At 32.6% G+C, this 16,881-nt stretch overlaps 2 protein-coding genes across 2 annotated transcripts; both read left to right on the forward strand.

The window, feature by feature from the left end:
- The first annotated feature begins 7,896 nt into the window (after positions 1-7,896).
- LOC112682173 lies at positions 7,897-9,566 on the forward strand. The gene is made up of 5 exons (XM_025552692.1): positions 7,897-8,259; positions 8,364-8,560; positions 8,635-8,800; positions 8,877-8,993; positions 9,345-9,566. Exons 1-5 carry the CDS (start codon positions 7,897-7,899, stop codon positions 9,498-9,500), a joined length of 999 nt encoding a protein of 332 aa, XP_025408477.1. The 3' UTR covers positions 9,501-9,566.
- A 2,043-nt stretch (positions 9,567-11,609) lies between these two features.
- LOC112682174 (methylcrotonoyl-CoA carboxylase beta chain, mitochondrial-like) lies at positions 11,610-11,897 on the forward strand. The gene is made up of 2 exons (XM_025552694.1): positions 11,610-11,644; positions 11,715-11,897. The coding sequence occupies exons 1-2, from the start codon at positions 11,621-11,623 to the stop codon at positions 11,895-11,897; spliced, it is 207 nt and encodes a 68-aa protein (XP_025408479.1). The 5' UTR covers positions 11,610-11,620.
- The last annotated feature ends 4,984 nt before the right edge of the window (positions 11,898-16,881 follow it).

Consider the following 16,881-nt stretch of genomic DNA (forward strand, 5'->3'; position numbering starts at 1 on the left):
TTTTTTTTTTTTTTTTGTTTTATTCTCCTATTTTTTTTTCTATATTTTTCCCGATTTGTTTATTTATTTTTATTTATGTCGACGATAAAGTTCTATGTTTAAAATTAAATATTAATATAGCTTACAAAAGTGCAATATTCATTATTTTATTTTGTTGTAAAAAAAAAAATTAAAAAAAAAAAAAAAATGTGAACTAGATGTAGAAAAACGATTCTCTCATAGTGTATAGTGAAAATAAATAAAATATTAATTTATATTATTAGTCTTGTCGTGTTACTGTCAATCATGATATTTGTGTCCGTCTTGATTCAATAGAGCATCGATCGAGAGCCATCTATAAACGATCGATCGTTGAAACAAAAACGTCTGGATGATATATTTTGTACATACATGAAACATTTTAAAGCGTATTTGTATATACATGCGGTTTGTGTGTATACAACTTTCACAGTATATTTATATATATGTATATATATATACATAATTAATTATAGAGTGAAAAGTAAAAACCGGAAAGTTTCGTTTTTTAATTACATACTATATACATATTATTATACACATTTATCATATATAAATAATAATATACATTATTATATACAAAATTATATGCCTGTTTAATTTAATATATATTTTTTTTTCATTATTATTATTATTATTATTATTATTATTATTATTATTATTATTGTAAATAGATAATGTTAAAGGATGTTACGGTGTGATTTGAAAATTCTCTGTACGAATCCAAATGATGATAATAAAACAAACAAGTAATGATATAAACTTCGTGTGCGTGTTTTCTCCTGTTCGTCCCATCCCCGTCTGCGATACGCTACGCTTAATTATTATTGTTGTTACGGTTCGATCGACTTTCATCGAAGGGTTGTCCGACAAATTAAATGTCGTCCGCGGTGTTCGGAGTCGGCAAACGTGTTGGAAAACGTTTTACACGTTTTTCGGTACGTTCTGATGCACGACGACGCCGTAATTATTTCTACGTCTTGCGTGCACGTTTAGTTGACTACATTACGTTAATGGGAGTTAACCCCCCCCCCCCCAAAAAAGCGTTAGTGTACCTACGCGACACGATCATTTTTGACGTCGTGTACTGTTTATAACACGTAAAAAGCGGTTTCTTTCTTTCATTTTTTTTTTTTTTTCTTGCAATCGATGTCCAAGGCAATAGCTGCGTTTCGATCACGAACCGTACAAGTCCGAGTAAACGCACTGCTGTGAATACATGTGTGTGTATAATGATTTACAACCGTACGTTTTACGACTGCGATTGTGATTATATTACAGTCGTAAAATTAAAAAAAAAAAAAGGTTTCGTGATAATAAAATAATGCAGTGTACGCGGGGGCGTGTGCGTGATACACAGATAATGCACGTTTTACAGTCACCAATACGATTATTCAGAATCCTTAAAATCGACAAAATCTCTACGATTTTGTAACGTTTCCGTACGGTTCGTGCGATAGTCGACATTTTATCGTGCAAACCCAAACGGTCGGTCATACCTTGTTACAGGTTAACATTGCAACTAAATGTTTTATAAATATTTAAACCCATTACAAAGGCACGAAGGGCATGGCGCGGTGTTGCGCGATTTAGTACTGATCCAGTTGACCCCCGCCAAGAAAATGTTACCCCCACCCCTCAGGTTTAGTCGACAACCGACACTTACGTCTCTCGTGTTTTCGATGTTATAAAATGCAGATAAAAAATAATGTTTTAAGGATATTTTAAGAATAATATTATAATGTAATATAACGTTTTATTTATCAAAGTTTTTGTGGCGATGTAAATTAAATCGCCACGGTCCATTTAAAGAAATTCCAAAAGAAGAAGAAGGGTCGATAATGTATTGTGTAATGTATAAAAAATTTTCGTCATTTTTTTTCATAAACTGTTGATTATTGATTATAACATCGGAAACAAGAGGCGCGAGAAATGCAAGCGGCGGGCGTGAATTTAAATGAACTTGATTGGTTAAGATATGGAAAAATACGTTTACGAGAATTTTGTTATTCTCAATGAGTATTTTGTTTATCATATCTTAAAATTATGATGGAAGGGCCTACCAAATTAATTTGCTCTTGTCCTTAAAAAACCTTGGGACGGCCCTGGCGACGAGCCCAACTCGCATTCGCCGCCACTGCAGGGCGACCACGCGAACCGGAGTGAGTGCGAAGTGTACCGTAATAATACGCGTATCGCGCGAACGGTTCGTTTTGAATCAATCGACCGATTCGTCGAAGAAACAACTGATCCGTGCTCGTGCTGACGTATAATTATACCGATACTTCGTTAACGATATACATTTACCGGTCGTTTCACACGACCGTCGTTAGATTTGCGATTAGTTCACGTCGTAGATAATTGCCATCGGTTCGAGATGACCGCATAGTGACGTACGCAGACGATTCGGTTTAGAAAAAAAAAAAAAAAATCCGATATAAACCTATTTAATCGAGAATTGAAAACGGCTTTCATTACTAGTTTTCTAGGGAATGTTAATCGATGCGATACGAGTGGTCCACGCGGTGTTTGCGAATGCATTTTTTTCCGTTCACCCGTGTGCCGCTGCGGATGTATCATATCCTCGTATTGCTGGAGTAAAAATCAACATTTCGATTGCATTTTTTCTTTGCTATCTTCATTGTGATCGTCTATGACAAATCGTTTTCGCCGTGTAAATTGTTTTTCCAACTACCGGAGTGTATTGCGTGCAATACGCACGGAGAACTATTTGCTAATTTTTCGTTCGCGAAGACTCGGCGCTGCAGAAGCCGTGTTATTAATTGTTGTCCGCGGAGGGAAAAGCGTTCCTTCATACTACTACACCCACCGCCGTCCCACGTTTCCGACTCGAGAAAATTAACTATTTACAACTGAACGACGAGCGGCGGAAAAAAGCAGAGGGGCCAGTGCGCGTCAAACCGACAACTTTAAATTATATCGGTGCTGTGACCGATCACTGCGCCTCCACGCCGTCGTTGCACGACGACGACGAGGAAATGCGTGTTTTGAGTTCCAAAAGTATTTATGATTTCCGACAAGTGCTATTACCGCGGTAGGTAATCACATAGAACCGCAAAATTATTTGTGTACACGAGCATTACTAAATGAAAAAAAAAATAATAATAATAAAAAAAATATAACCAAATCATCGCTGAAAACGTAAGTATCCGGCCGGCTGTAGAAGTGAATGAGTGATTTTTGCAGATCCATTTTATTTAACACGCAAAACTATACACGTACACTGTTAATGCGCGAGATTCAAAAACCGCTTTCGAATTTAAAACCTTCCGCAGCGGCGGTGGCTTAAGTCATTACGACGTTCGCGTTTTTATTCGAAACGCGGAAAACCTATATTCGTGTTTATTCGTTTTTTTTTTCTCTCGCAGTGTTCGAGACTTTCGGCGCGGAAATCCCACCGCCGCAATCTCTAAACGACCATTAATCATGCAAGCCCTACCGCCGAGCCGTTATATCAATCGACTGTTTGATTTCAATAAGAAACCCACTTTTTAGAGAAAGAGTGGATATCGAGATCCTTTCGGTACACACTTTCGTTCTCCGATTCGTTATTTTTCTGATTTTTTTTTTTCTTTTTTCACTAGTTTTTCTCCTTCCCGGACAAGAAAGGGTACACAAGGGGTGTAGAAATCACGGTGACTTGTGTCCCTTCCGCCTCACCCTTCCACGGAGTCGGTTATTATTTGTGTGAAAGCCTCACGCGCGCTATGGCATAGTATCGGCTTTTGCCGAGTTGTTCGGCTGATTGAAAAACAGGCGCGCGCGCCTTTTAACTTTTCGCCGCAGTAATGGCTTTTAATTGGAAAACTTCGGCGCCGACGAGGAGAGGCCGCGAAAATTCCTACGTGGGGAAGGAAAGAGCGAGGAAAAAAATCCCGCCAATGAGGATGGTTTTTTCCGCGCGATACGACTAATACACACAGACACACACACACGTACACGTACACGTACACTCATACGCACTGCAACAGTGAGTCGAAACCGACAAAATTCTTACGTAAATTGAAAACGACGGATGTTTTTGGCCCGTTCCGGTGAAGGTTATTATATAAATGCATTTGTTCGGATTCGCATGACTCATTTATAGTACATAAATAATAATCCGTGATTATAATATTATGTCTGGTGAGTACATTGCTATGGTAACATTACCGAAAAAGAAGCACGTCACGGACGTTATTCGACGGATTGATATTTATAGTCATTGTTAAACCACCGAACGACGTAAGTCACATTTTATCATAACGCGCATCTGGTATACAGGAAAATGATCGTGTGAAACGTGTTAAATACTCGCTAAAAAGATATACACAAACGATTTATACGGATTTTTTTTTTTTTTGTTTTTTGACTATGCTCATCAACACAGCCTTAGCAACGTGTATTTGTTGTATTTGAAATATCAATTACTGTTACTTAAAAATATTCGTAAATATAATCGTGATAGAATATCAAAGGTTTCACAACGTTTGAATTTTGAAAAATATCCGCTCATATTACGCGTGTACCTTTTTGGGTGACTACTTTTCGAGGAAAAGTGAACTGTATTGTTCGTATGCAGCCGATGAGATGGATTCGTGATAACTTAAAATCACAGGAAATACTAAACATTTTAATGAGGCCGTAATTCTACCATAAATTTAAAGAGCTTTCCGAAAACTATAACTATGTAATAAGTAATTTCTTGATAAAAATTAAAATAAAATATTTACTAATATCATGTTCACGATGTGTACCATAAAATATGCGAAATTCAATAAAATTTCTTTACTTTACCATAGAAGACATGTTGATAACTAGGATATCAACAAACAGTGTAAACAGAGTACGGGTTACGTGTTAACGTTTTAATAATTCGATGGTAAATAAATCAACACAAATTAGCATCGGAAATGCTTTTGCTCGGAAAGAACTAAAATAGCTTTAATGTTCCAACAATTGAAATGTATACAGCTCTATTCAAGTTCTACTTTACAGCCGAGAAGACTATCTATACCCTTAAGTCACCTTACCCATAGGCGATTGCCATTACGTGTGTTTATATACAGCCGTATATGTACTTTTCGGTGTGTATATACTGTCGTCTACAGTTGGTAGGGTATAGCGAAACAGAAGTACACCGAAGTAAACAAACAATAAAACAATTTGAAAACATTTTACTGACGTGCACACGAGTTACACGTAGTTTTTGAATAACGTGTATTGGCACCATAGTCGTACCACGGATGCTGCTGGTATCTCGTTCATTTTTCCATAAACCTAATTTACAACTTAGCTGTCTCGGTTCATTTGCCTCGCCGGTCCGTATTACAAATGTTGTTACAAAAATGTTGTGACAACTGTTTTTACAATTTCCATAATCTCCTATTACTACAGCGTTTAATTAACCGTATTCGATTTCTCAGTCAGTTCTACAGGGTCATCGGTCCACGGCTACGAAGGTTTTCCTATCGCCGCCATGTCGTTTTGTCGAATACGCGTTTCCGTGCTCGACAACCATCGACATTCGACGAAGAACACTACCACCAGGATTTATTCGAAACACATGGTTTCTCTTGGACCGGACACTCGTGTACGTTTATCGTCGCATCCGACCTTTCACCAACCCCCCACGCAGTGCTATACGTACATATTTCTTCCGGGTCTTATTATTATTATTATTTTTTTCACGTCCCGAACCCGACGTCACCTTGAACGCACCGTAATAGACATGCACACCGAAACGACCTTTTACCCGACGAAAGACATCGGGTCGACCGCCAACCGATTAAATCTTTGTAGCCCCGTGTACGCAACAGCACCGTAAATATATGTATAATATTTATACGCGTATACAGCGGTGTTATTATGCCGCCGACGAACTCGGTAGCCGCGACGACGTCGACGATTTCCGAGGACTAGTTTTTTATGTCCACCCCTACTCCCCTCATCGCCCGGCCAATGCTTCCCTTTAGACGGAAACCGAATTTTCAACGTCGCTTATTATTATTATAGACGCGTTAAAGTACGTAAAAAAAAAAAAAAAAAAAACAAAAAAAAAAATTTGAAAAAAAAAAAAAAAAAAAACCGTTTTCTTCGTCGTCGTCCTCCGAATCCTCTTGTTCTTCGGACGCGTATTACCGTAGTCGTAGCTACCAATAATTATCCGTATATACGTATATAAATACCGCGGGACTCTGCCCGCGGTAAAGATCGGTTATTAATTGATTTTTCCGAGGAGAGCCTGCGCACCCGAGGAAACCGCTCATTTTCTACTTAATCACGCACGGACTGAGCCTGTCGCGCCATCGATCAAATCGTTTACCATGAACACGGAATGCACGGACATTATCGCGTTTCACGGCTGCTTAGTCCGACTTTACTCCCCTCTCGGTCCTTTCCATTTTTTCTGCCCATTTCCACGCGCCGCACACACACGCGTATAAACGCACGCACGCACGTACACACATACACGTTAGACGAACCTTGGTCGTCATTATTACGCTGTTGTTCAGGTGATGACCCCACTGTCTCGCCGGACCAAATATAATGTGTTTGAACATTTTAAATATACTACTTTTTTTCTTCTCGCCCGAGTCCGCGATCTCTCTCTCTCTCTCTCTCTCTCTCTCTTTCTCTCTATTTCTCTCTTTCTCCCTCTGGGTTGCACCGTTCTGCTACACGGACGTTTTTTTTACACGCGCGCTCCATACCGAGACGTGTGACGGCCACGTCTTTTCGACAACAGCACTTCGGAATCAACGGTCGTTTAGACGGAAAAATGACATCGACCGAGGTCCACCGCTCCATACTCCCAATTTCTGGGTTCCGTCCAAATGACGGTACGATTTTTTTTGTTGATTTCTATACTTTTACCACGAAAAAAATCCACCAAAATAATCCAAACACTTGATTCAGTACAGGGGGTCTATTCTCAAACGTATCGAACCACGCTTTCGATCAATAGTTGATCGAAAACAACTTTGATTTCGATTGATAACAAAAATACTATTCTCAAACCGCTTTCGATCATTAGTTCGATAGGAATATTCGACAATATACAACGATAGTGAATTTGGTGTCGAAAACTGTTTTCGACACACAATTTTCACTGTAATCAACTAATTTATCAGTTTTTTCAATTTATTGTTCGTACTTGTATCGTATTTAGTACTATAATCTATAATTAATAATTAAAAGAGTATAGTTCGCGAACGAGAATGAATGTTTAAATATTTATCATGGCATTTGATGACGATTTTGAGATTTACAATATAATGCAAATTAATGAATTAGAAATTCAAAACGAAATTAATATTACTAATGAAGTAAGACGAGTTATGAAACAAGAAGATCCTTTTGGTAAGTTTTTATTTTATATATATATATATTTAGTTATAAACAAATATATAATTGCTTTCCAAAAATTATCGATCATTATATACATTTAATTTTTTAGCACTCTCTGAACAACAGTTTATTGGTACTTATCGTTTAAGTAAGGTGCTTGTACAAAAGTTAACGGATGAGTTAAGTCCTTTCATGTCAAGTCCGTCAACAATGGATGGAAAGTAATTATGTAAAGTAATTTATATAGAAATATTATTTTTTGGATCCATGACCTTGAATTTTGTTTGTGATTTATTGAAAACAGATTTTAATACTTAAACAAAAAATTTCAAAGTGTCTTCTGAACTACTTTTTTTTTTTTTTATAGCCAATATTTTATTTATAACATTTTTAAAAAAATTGAATATTACCTAGGTAATTTAAAAATATAAATTGTTTATGAAAATGTTATGTTAGTATTAACTTTGAAACTAGTAATTGGTTTAATATTTTTTATACTAATTTCAGTAATTATATTTTGACTCAATAATGTCGGGGTATAATAATTATGAAAATTGGCCTCAAGAATCAACTTCAAATACAGACGAAGAAGAATTGTCGTCTCCTGAAATTGAACAGGATGATAGTGACGACGATTCTGAAACATCAACATCTATGACGAGTACATCTGCATCCAGTAGTAGTGGTAGTAGTCAGTCAGGCTCTGATTCTGAAAGTACTAGTACTGCAGATGAAGACGAAACTATATCACTCAAAACTGAAACTGTAGTGGCTAATAAAACTGAGCTTAGTTTACCTGTTGGAATGTGCGAAGATGAAGAAGTTTTCAAGCAACTTTTTTCTGTTAATTCTTGGGTATGCTTAAGTGACCAACAAAAGCAACATTTAAAGGTATAATTGTGTAACAGAAACTCACCTTTATACAAATAAAACTTATAAAAAATGAAATTAAGTGTAAAACATACTAACATTTTTTTTTTTTTTTTTTTTTGTAGAATTTTCTTCCAACTTTTCCTGAAAATGATTTAATGGAAAAAGAAATCACTTTAAGAATGCTTTTTGGTGGTCAAAGTTTTCGATTTGGAGTTAATCCAATTGATGATTTTCATGACAAATTAAAAAATGGATATTATCGTCCTGATATTGTTAAAATGAAATCTTTGTTAAGACGTACTCTCAAACAAAAATATAGGTATGGATTATTTAAAGAAATATTTTTTAATTTCTGTTAATGTACTTAATTAGTGTTATTAATTGATGTTCCAGAAAAAATCAACGTATTAACCGTTTTAATACATTAAAAAAATTACTCTCTGAAGGAATAGATTTGTCTAAAATTGCTTTGCCTATGAGTAATCATTTTGATCCAACTGAAGATATGTATAGAGAAATGTTGTTATCTTATAAGATAAAACAGAAGAAAATTGAACAAGTATATTTTTTAAAACAATTTAATATTTATGACAGGTATAATATTTTTACTTATTTTTTTTTTTTTTTTTTTTAAGGAAAAAGAACAAATAAGACTTGACCTAATGAAAGAACAGATAAAACCAGCTGTTTCATTGGGAAATGAGAAAAAGAGGTCAGCAACTAGCGATCGGTCTCGAGTGAAACGAACAAAGGTTAGTAAACAATCAGCACAATCATCTTCATCTTCATCTTCACAATTAGATGTAAAATTTCCTGTGTAGTTGGATGGATTTGATAATATTACAGTAAAATAAGAATCAGTTGAATCAGAACCAATTAGTATTCCATTGATTAAAAAAGAAGTATTTCATGAGCCATCTCCAACTACACCAACATCACCACCACCACCGCCACCACCACCACCACCACCACCAATATCACCATCATTACCATCACCACCACCTTCAACACCTATACTTGATTTGATTCAAGAAGAATCAATTAAAACCAATTTAGATGCCATAAAATTAGAACCAAAATTAATTATAACTGATATTGTTTAGACGGAAGAAGAAATAGTACAAGAGAGGCAAATTGAAGTTGAACCTATCAGTTTAACGGCTGATGAAATACTTATGGCAGAAGAAGGTCAGGCTGCTGCAGCGATGTTGTTAGAGATAATGAGTGATGTGGAAGAGAAGTATAATAATTCACCATAAATATTGTCATCACCTTCATCTACACCTCCACCATCTGAAAACAATTTAGAGTCCAAGTACAGTCCACCTACTTATCACAATAGTTATAATATAAAATATTATATTAATAACTTATTAATTTATAATTTAGTACGTTATATTGTATTCTGTTAAGAAATTATATCAAAAATTATATTTAATTATATTTGGAAAAATCATTATTTATTTTACACGATTTCTGTTAGCTGTTATTATTAATATTGTAATGTACCAGTTATAATAATAATACATAGAACATTATTATTAAATCATGTAACTGCTATTCTCCATTACTACACCGTTGTATTTTAAATTTTGAGTGAAATGTGGAATGTATTGGCTTAAATATGATGTGTTTTATTTTGTGTTTGTGTACACAATTTCAACCAAAATAATAATCACAATTATTAAAGATTTTATATAGAAAATGTTGTCTAGTTGGTATGTTGAAGAGGTTGATTACATAATTTCTCAACAGTTTTTAATAATTGAGAAATACTGACGATAAGTTATAAAAAAAGGCAACATTTATGTACGGTATATTTGACAAAATAAAATATAGGTACGTATATTATTTTTCTTCGTAACTGGAAAAATAATAATCGTAAATCGTTTTGGTTTAAAAAATTATCTTGAGAATTTAACAAACATTTTTTCAAATATATTTATCACTACTTAATGAAAAAAAAAAAAAATTGAAATTATTTTCAAAAACAATTTTATGAGCCCCATGCATACTACGCACATTCACCACAGTAGATTCAACCCAAGTTCACTGGCCATGGTTTCACTCAAGGGCTTGACCTTGCCATCAGTACTAAGATTCGTGAAATACATTTTCATTTTAACTTTGCACCAATTGTAAAATTAAGCAGGTAGCATATATGCAAATGATCGAAATACAGGAGACTGTTTCGCACGTTCTATGACAACATTTTCAATAGGTTTATGCACATGACGCAGAAGTAAAGTACTGGGAGGTAACATAATGGGTTACAGTTCGGGATTGTATCAACTGAAATTTTAGTCATGGACATTATACGAAAATTGAAAGGTTAAACATTTTAGAATTAAACTAACAAGACAATTTTTAAAAAATGTTAACTTTGATAAGCAACATACGTTATCAGAAGAATAAATTTGAGAAAAAAAAATAGGTATATTATACCAATTTTTTTTTGTTAAATATCTTACGTTTTTTTAATAAATATTTTAGCAAAAATAAGAACATAAATATTTACATATTTTGACTTTTTTATTACATAAAAATCTGCACCCTACTTATAATAACATTTTAGTGATTTAAATCGTATATAGATATACATTGATGTAAAGGAAACTTTTTAGTTGGGTCCCGAGATATTTGATTGCTTAAAAAAGCACGATTGGGGTCCGCGGTTCTTTAATAATACTCAAATTGGGTCCATGGTCACATTTGATACTACGTGAATTGGGTCCACGGTAGGCGCGGATCCAGCCTACCATAACGAGAGGGGCGGATTATAAATAAGTATACTCTATGAGTCGGCTGGGGCTGGCCGGCTGACGGTTGTCGTCCATCATACGGTCACAATAATATTGTTTTTATCGACAATTCATTAATTTATGTAATAAAAATAAAAGACGAACATTTGTAATAATAATAGCAATACATGTTATTACGTAAGATAATGCAATTTAATAGTACATCAAATTAAATTAACACAATTTGATACGGCCAACGGGGGGTCACCCCTACTCCCCCCGAAAACGTGCCTGGTCCACGGTTGATTTTATCTTGTTTTTATCATAATTACCCAACTCAAGTTTTCCCAGTGAAAAATGTGCTTTTTAAATTTCTCCGTAATTTAAACTATATAATTATAAATAAACTATTAGTGATAAAAATAAAAATAAATTAAAATTTGATCTAAAATCAATTTAATAATAACTTATTACACAAAAAAAAAATTCTAATTGAATAATAATTTTAACATTTTAATAATGTAATACGGTAACCTTGCGTTTATTTGGTCGACACTGGTGGTGGTTATTTGAAAAAACAGTTAGACATTTTTCCTGACAGAGAACATTTTGGGAGAATATTTTTCAATGAAGCTATTATGTCTTCAAAAAATATTACTCAAGTAAGAATGTTAAAATTATGCAATTTATAAAGTTTTACTTAAAAGAGTTTAAATGACATCAATGTTTCAGGTAGCCGTAGTGATGGAGAGCTGTACGGCAGGCGCTGCTTACTTGCCTACTATGGCTGATGAGAATGTAATTGTGAGAAATATCGGAACAATTTTTCTTGCTGGTCTTCCGTTAATAAAGGCTGCGGCAGGAGAAGTCATGTCTGCCGAGGATTTACGTGGTGCGAAACTTTATTGCTCGTAAGACTTATATTTTTATGTTGAATACAATATCATTTTAAATGATGAAGCGTTAGATATGCGTGTCTTACTAACTTAATAGTTTACAACAGATAATATCATGGAAAAAGCAATGATTTTTTTCGTCAATCGAATAGTGTATTGAATATTACTTTATTCGATGATCAACATTCGATAGTCGTTTGAGAATACGATAGATCGAATATTCTGTGTCGAATGAACTTTTATGATCGAATAGTGTCAATCGAACTATTCTATTCGATCATCACTTTCGATGCGTTTGAGAATAGGCCCCCAGGGCGTGAAGTCGATCAGAATTATTCTGGGCGAGATAATACACGTTTGCATAACAGCCCGGGCCCCGGTAATGACATTAGGACGTGTTACATCATGTTATGAACGAGAAACATCAGTAATTGATCGGACGCGCCGTAGTCTTAATAATATCTGATCGTCGATCAGATAGGTCATATTTTTTCAGGATGTATGTGTGTGTGTGTGTGTGTGTGTGTGTGTGTGTGGAGTATACAATGTACGCATATGTACAGGTGCAACGTGTTTCGAATCCACTGTGGACGGTTTTACGTTATTAAAACGCAACAGGAAAGTACTTATAAAATGTAAAATATACTATTGTTACACAATTATTGTTGTACGTCGAACGGCCGAGCACACTACGTGAAAACGGTAGGAGATATTCGTGTATAGGTATATATTATGTATTATGCACAATTTATTATTACGATAATAAAGTGATTGTCGTTGTCACTTTGAATTCCGATGAGTATTGACCACGGATTATCAACTGGTATGTACCTTACGTACTGTGGTGTATAATCATATAATAACAACGCGATAAATAACGATTACAGCATGATGAACACCTATGTTGTAAGCGTTTTAAAAAAAGTTTTACTTCCAACGTACATTACAAACCCTTTTTTCGTAACTCATCGTTGAACCGTGTCTTATCTTAGTGTGCTTTCAGTTAATTTCTACACAAAATTTCTATAGAAACCAACTACAGTGTAAATGTTGAAACGCGGTGTATCGTGTAATATGTGCTCAATATACAATATATGTGTATGCTCAATAATATGCGCTCTATAGTTAAAAAAAAAAAAAAACAATTAGTAACAATAGTATTTGGAATGTGTTTTAATATTTAATATAACCGCGGGTAAAAACATCTCATTTTAAATGATTTCCAACCACTTGTTACAGGGGCTTAGAGTTGCGAGAGCTTAACTCTCGGCCAAACCGTGGTCTTAGATTTATGATCTGTTGAGTCGATGTGCTTAAAGCGCTCGTATTAAATTTTAAACGGAAAAGGGGTTAGTGGCAAAATGTTTTGACGTGAAACATTCATTAACATGTGATCACTGTAATAAACAGTTAAAATGTCTAGAGGAATGGTTTATAAAATAGCAACGGAATTAATTTGCATACATAAAAAACAAAAATACAATTGGACATCATAATAAAAAGGGCAATCTAATAACATTTTGAACAGATAAATCGTCCAATTAAATAATATTTATACAGTACGGATGAGTTAATTCGTCGTTTTTTTATTTACCAACATTTTATTTCCATTTTACAGCTTCGTAGTAAGCAGAAAATCAGTAATATTATATGTTCATTTATGTAAACGATTAACGAACCGAACACCAATAATATGTTGTATATCAGATTTTGTGGGTTAGAAAAAAAAAAGATTATCCTTCACAAGCAATACTGATTTCACGACAAAACTATTTTGCAGACTAATTAATTGTATGAAAACAAATTACAGTTGTGTTTAAATTGTACCATACACTAATTTGTTTATAATAATCTAATTCGTATTTATAATAAATATTTACGATGTTGATGTGTTACATTAGTAATTGTTCATTAATCTATTTTTGAAATAATTGTTCTAGGTACGATTTGGTTTTATTTCACTACAACAAATAATATGATGTAATATTAACTAAACAAAAATATTATATTAGACACATATAATAATGCGAGAATAGTTGCCACAACAGTTATAATTGTTGTAACAAGCACTATCATTAAGTAGATTATACATTCAACATTAGTTAATTGTCTTCGATAATTTTTAGATGGATCCCTATTGATTAAGATACGTTGATGTAGAGTCATTTTGTCTGTAAGTTATAACTTAAAAGTAAAAGTACGATATAAAACGTAACACATATAAATCATTGAAATCCAATGGTGTTATAAGAATACGATAAGATTAATGAACGTATCTATGATTTAGTTGTTTATCGTTATAAATAACCGACCGTTTACGTTACATTTATACATATACATGTGTATGGATTGTAAAACATCAGAGTTTGTCGTAAACTAATCATGATTTTACGTAATTTTACACGACAATTATACCATGTAAGTATAGTATAAAAGTGATAATTTATGTGTATATGATAAACTGACGAATAAAGCGAAATCATTGAATTAACGGTGATATAGTTTTTTTTTTTTTAATTTATATACGGAGGCATAATCGGCCTTAACGTTTGTCGGTTATCGCGTTATTTGAAAATAATACGACCACGAGAGGGTCAATTTTAAGAATGCCGTCTTAACCAAAACACTACTAAAGGCACCCTTTTAAATCCCCATTAGAGTGCAATAAGGGTGACTTTGCTGTGTATAATAGGAGGGTGAATATAATTTTAATTTTGCCTTACATGACCAATTTATGTTTTATAGGTGTAATGCGTTTGTACAGACCTACTGAAATATTCAAAACGGCCGCGCAAAGAATGCATATTTTACGACATCTACTTGAAGTATATTCAGAATAAAAATGATCGATACAATATGATTTACGAAGTTTATCTTTCAAAATAGACAAATCAATAAAAATCTATTTTAAATACCATAATATAACTTAAATATAATAAATAATTTATTATAGAATGATTATTTTATTTTATTTGCTAAGATGACTTGTTTAAAATCATATAAAGTTATGTAGCTATTGTAACTAACATTTATTTTATTTTTCTAAATCATTATTTTTTAATTAAAAAATTATTATTGGAGTTTGATTGATGTATAACATAAAAACACATAATTATTATTTCATTATCCTTTGATAATCTTTATTTCTATGATTTTATTAAGACACTATGCAGACGTTTAATGTATGTTCATTTAACGGAATCAATAATAATCATCAATTAAATCTAAAACTTGTAATATCTTAATATCTATACAGGTATATAACATAGGCACTGGAACCTTTACAATCTTAAGGGTTTCAGTTTCAGTTCCAGTTTGAGTTTCGGTATTTTAAAATACAAAATTAAGGCTTTTCTTCTGGTTCCGGTGAAAAAAGGTTTTAATTTTTTTTTAACGTGGATAAAAATGTATAATATTCGTTATAATGTAAAATATTCTTCTCCTTCTTCTTCTTTGATAATCTCGGCCACTAGAACCATTAATGTCAAATATTACACATTTCTATTAAAATAATCTGAGTTTCATCAAAATAGTATAACATTATTATAATTATAAAACGTGTGAAGATTTTGCTATCAAATTAAATTTCTGTAAAATTATTTATATTTTGTTTTGTTTTTCATCAAAAACCCTTAAATTAATTAAAAGTAATTATAATTTACATTTGGTTTTATCTATAAAGAAAAATTCCGAAAATGAAATTGCAATTGAAACATAAATAAAAAATATTGTAAGTAAACTTATGCATCACAAAATCATATAATTTTTATAGTATTATGTTAGTTATAATAAAAATTAAAAAAAGATTGTTGCTTGTTAAAATAATAATAGCAAAATAAAATGTTTAAATATTATATTAATGCATAGATTGTTTTTTTAGTTTAGATAAAAAATATATTTGACATGATACTCTTTTAAGTATGGTGAAGCTGTAAACTGTGATATTTGATCATTGTAAGCATTCAAACAAATATAAACAAATTTTATACATTTTATTTGGAATTAAATTAGTACTATGAATTACAATTATATTACTATAGTCATTACATTTTTATAGTATCTTTGGAATCAATTCCTTCAAATAATCTATTGGTCCACACTAATAGTTGATCTTTTAGATTTTTTGAACTTATATTCCTACATCATTTTATTCATATTATATATTAAATGTATACATTTTTCTTTTTTAATGTACAATACATAATATGTACATGCATGATACTCGTATATCATTAGAATCAAAAAAAATCTTTTAAAACTGTCAAAAAACTCCTTTGATCGAAGTTCTGGTTCCGGTTTGAGTTTTTTAAAATTTGAGTTGAAAGTTCTTTAAAGGTTAAGATTTCATAATTTTTCGGAATATAATTAGTTTAACCCAGAAAAAAATCCACTGGACACAGTTCCGTACTTAGGACATAACTCGTTTGCTATCATTTGGCCAAGGTTCCTGTTCTAGAACCAATTGTTTTCAGTTTAGTTCCAGTTCCCGGTATAACATACCAAATAATGATAATAACGTATAAACAACGTTTAGCTGTACAATCGAATGATTTTATATCATTAATTGATATTATATACATGAATAACCCGTGTGATTTACTGCTTTTTACTTTTTTTTTAAAACACTATATACCAACTTTACTTCACCAATAGGGTTTCAAATATCTCATAAAGCTCCAACATTTTTTAAAAAATCGATAGTTTAATTTTTACTTATAATTGTAAACTTCTACAATGTATAAAAATATTATTTCATGTTTGCTAATATACAACAATAACGCAAAAAATACTTATATGATTAGAGATTGCCTTGAGATTTATAGTTTCTTGATAATGAATTAGATATCAATATTAAATCTCCTTTTTTATATATTTTTAAGATTCTAATCGATTAATCGATTTTAATAAAATTTGTAGATCCGTGATGTAACTATTTTCGGCTAGATTGCCAACAGAAAAGCCATAACTATAAACTCCATTTATTTTCAAAGTTAACAGTTCAT

This window comes from Sipha flava, unplaced genomic scaffold, assembly GCF_003268045.1.
Source record: "Sipha flava isolate LNK unplaced genomic scaffold, YSA_version1 1_pilon_pilon, whole genome shotgun sequence".
NCBI classification, from domain to species: domain Eukaryota; kingdom Metazoa; phylum Arthropoda; class Insecta; order Hemiptera; family Aphididae; genus Sipha; species Sipha flava.

Excerpts from the sequence above, each read along its gene's own strand:
- LOC112682173 (XM_025552692.1), top strand. The coding sequence starts at position 7,897 with ATGTCGGGGTATAATAATTATGAAAATTGGCCTCAAGAATCAACTTCA. Across the intron at positions 8,260-8,363 it reads AACAAAAGCAACATTTAAAG|AATTTTCTTCCAACTTTTCC; the intron begins GTATAATTGTGT and ends TTTTTTTTGTAG. Across the intron at positions 8,801-8,876 it reads AACAGAAGAAAATTGAACAA|GAAAAAGAACAAATAAGACT; the intron begins GTATATTTTTTA and ends TTTTTTTTTAAG.
- LOC112682174 (XM_025552694.1), top strand. The coding sequence starts at position 11,621 with ATGTCTTCAAAAAATATTACTCAA. Across the intron at positions 11,645-11,714 it reads CTTCAAAAAATATTACTCAA|GTAGCCGTAGTGATGGAGAG; the intron begins GTAAGAATGTTA and ends TCAATGTTTCAG.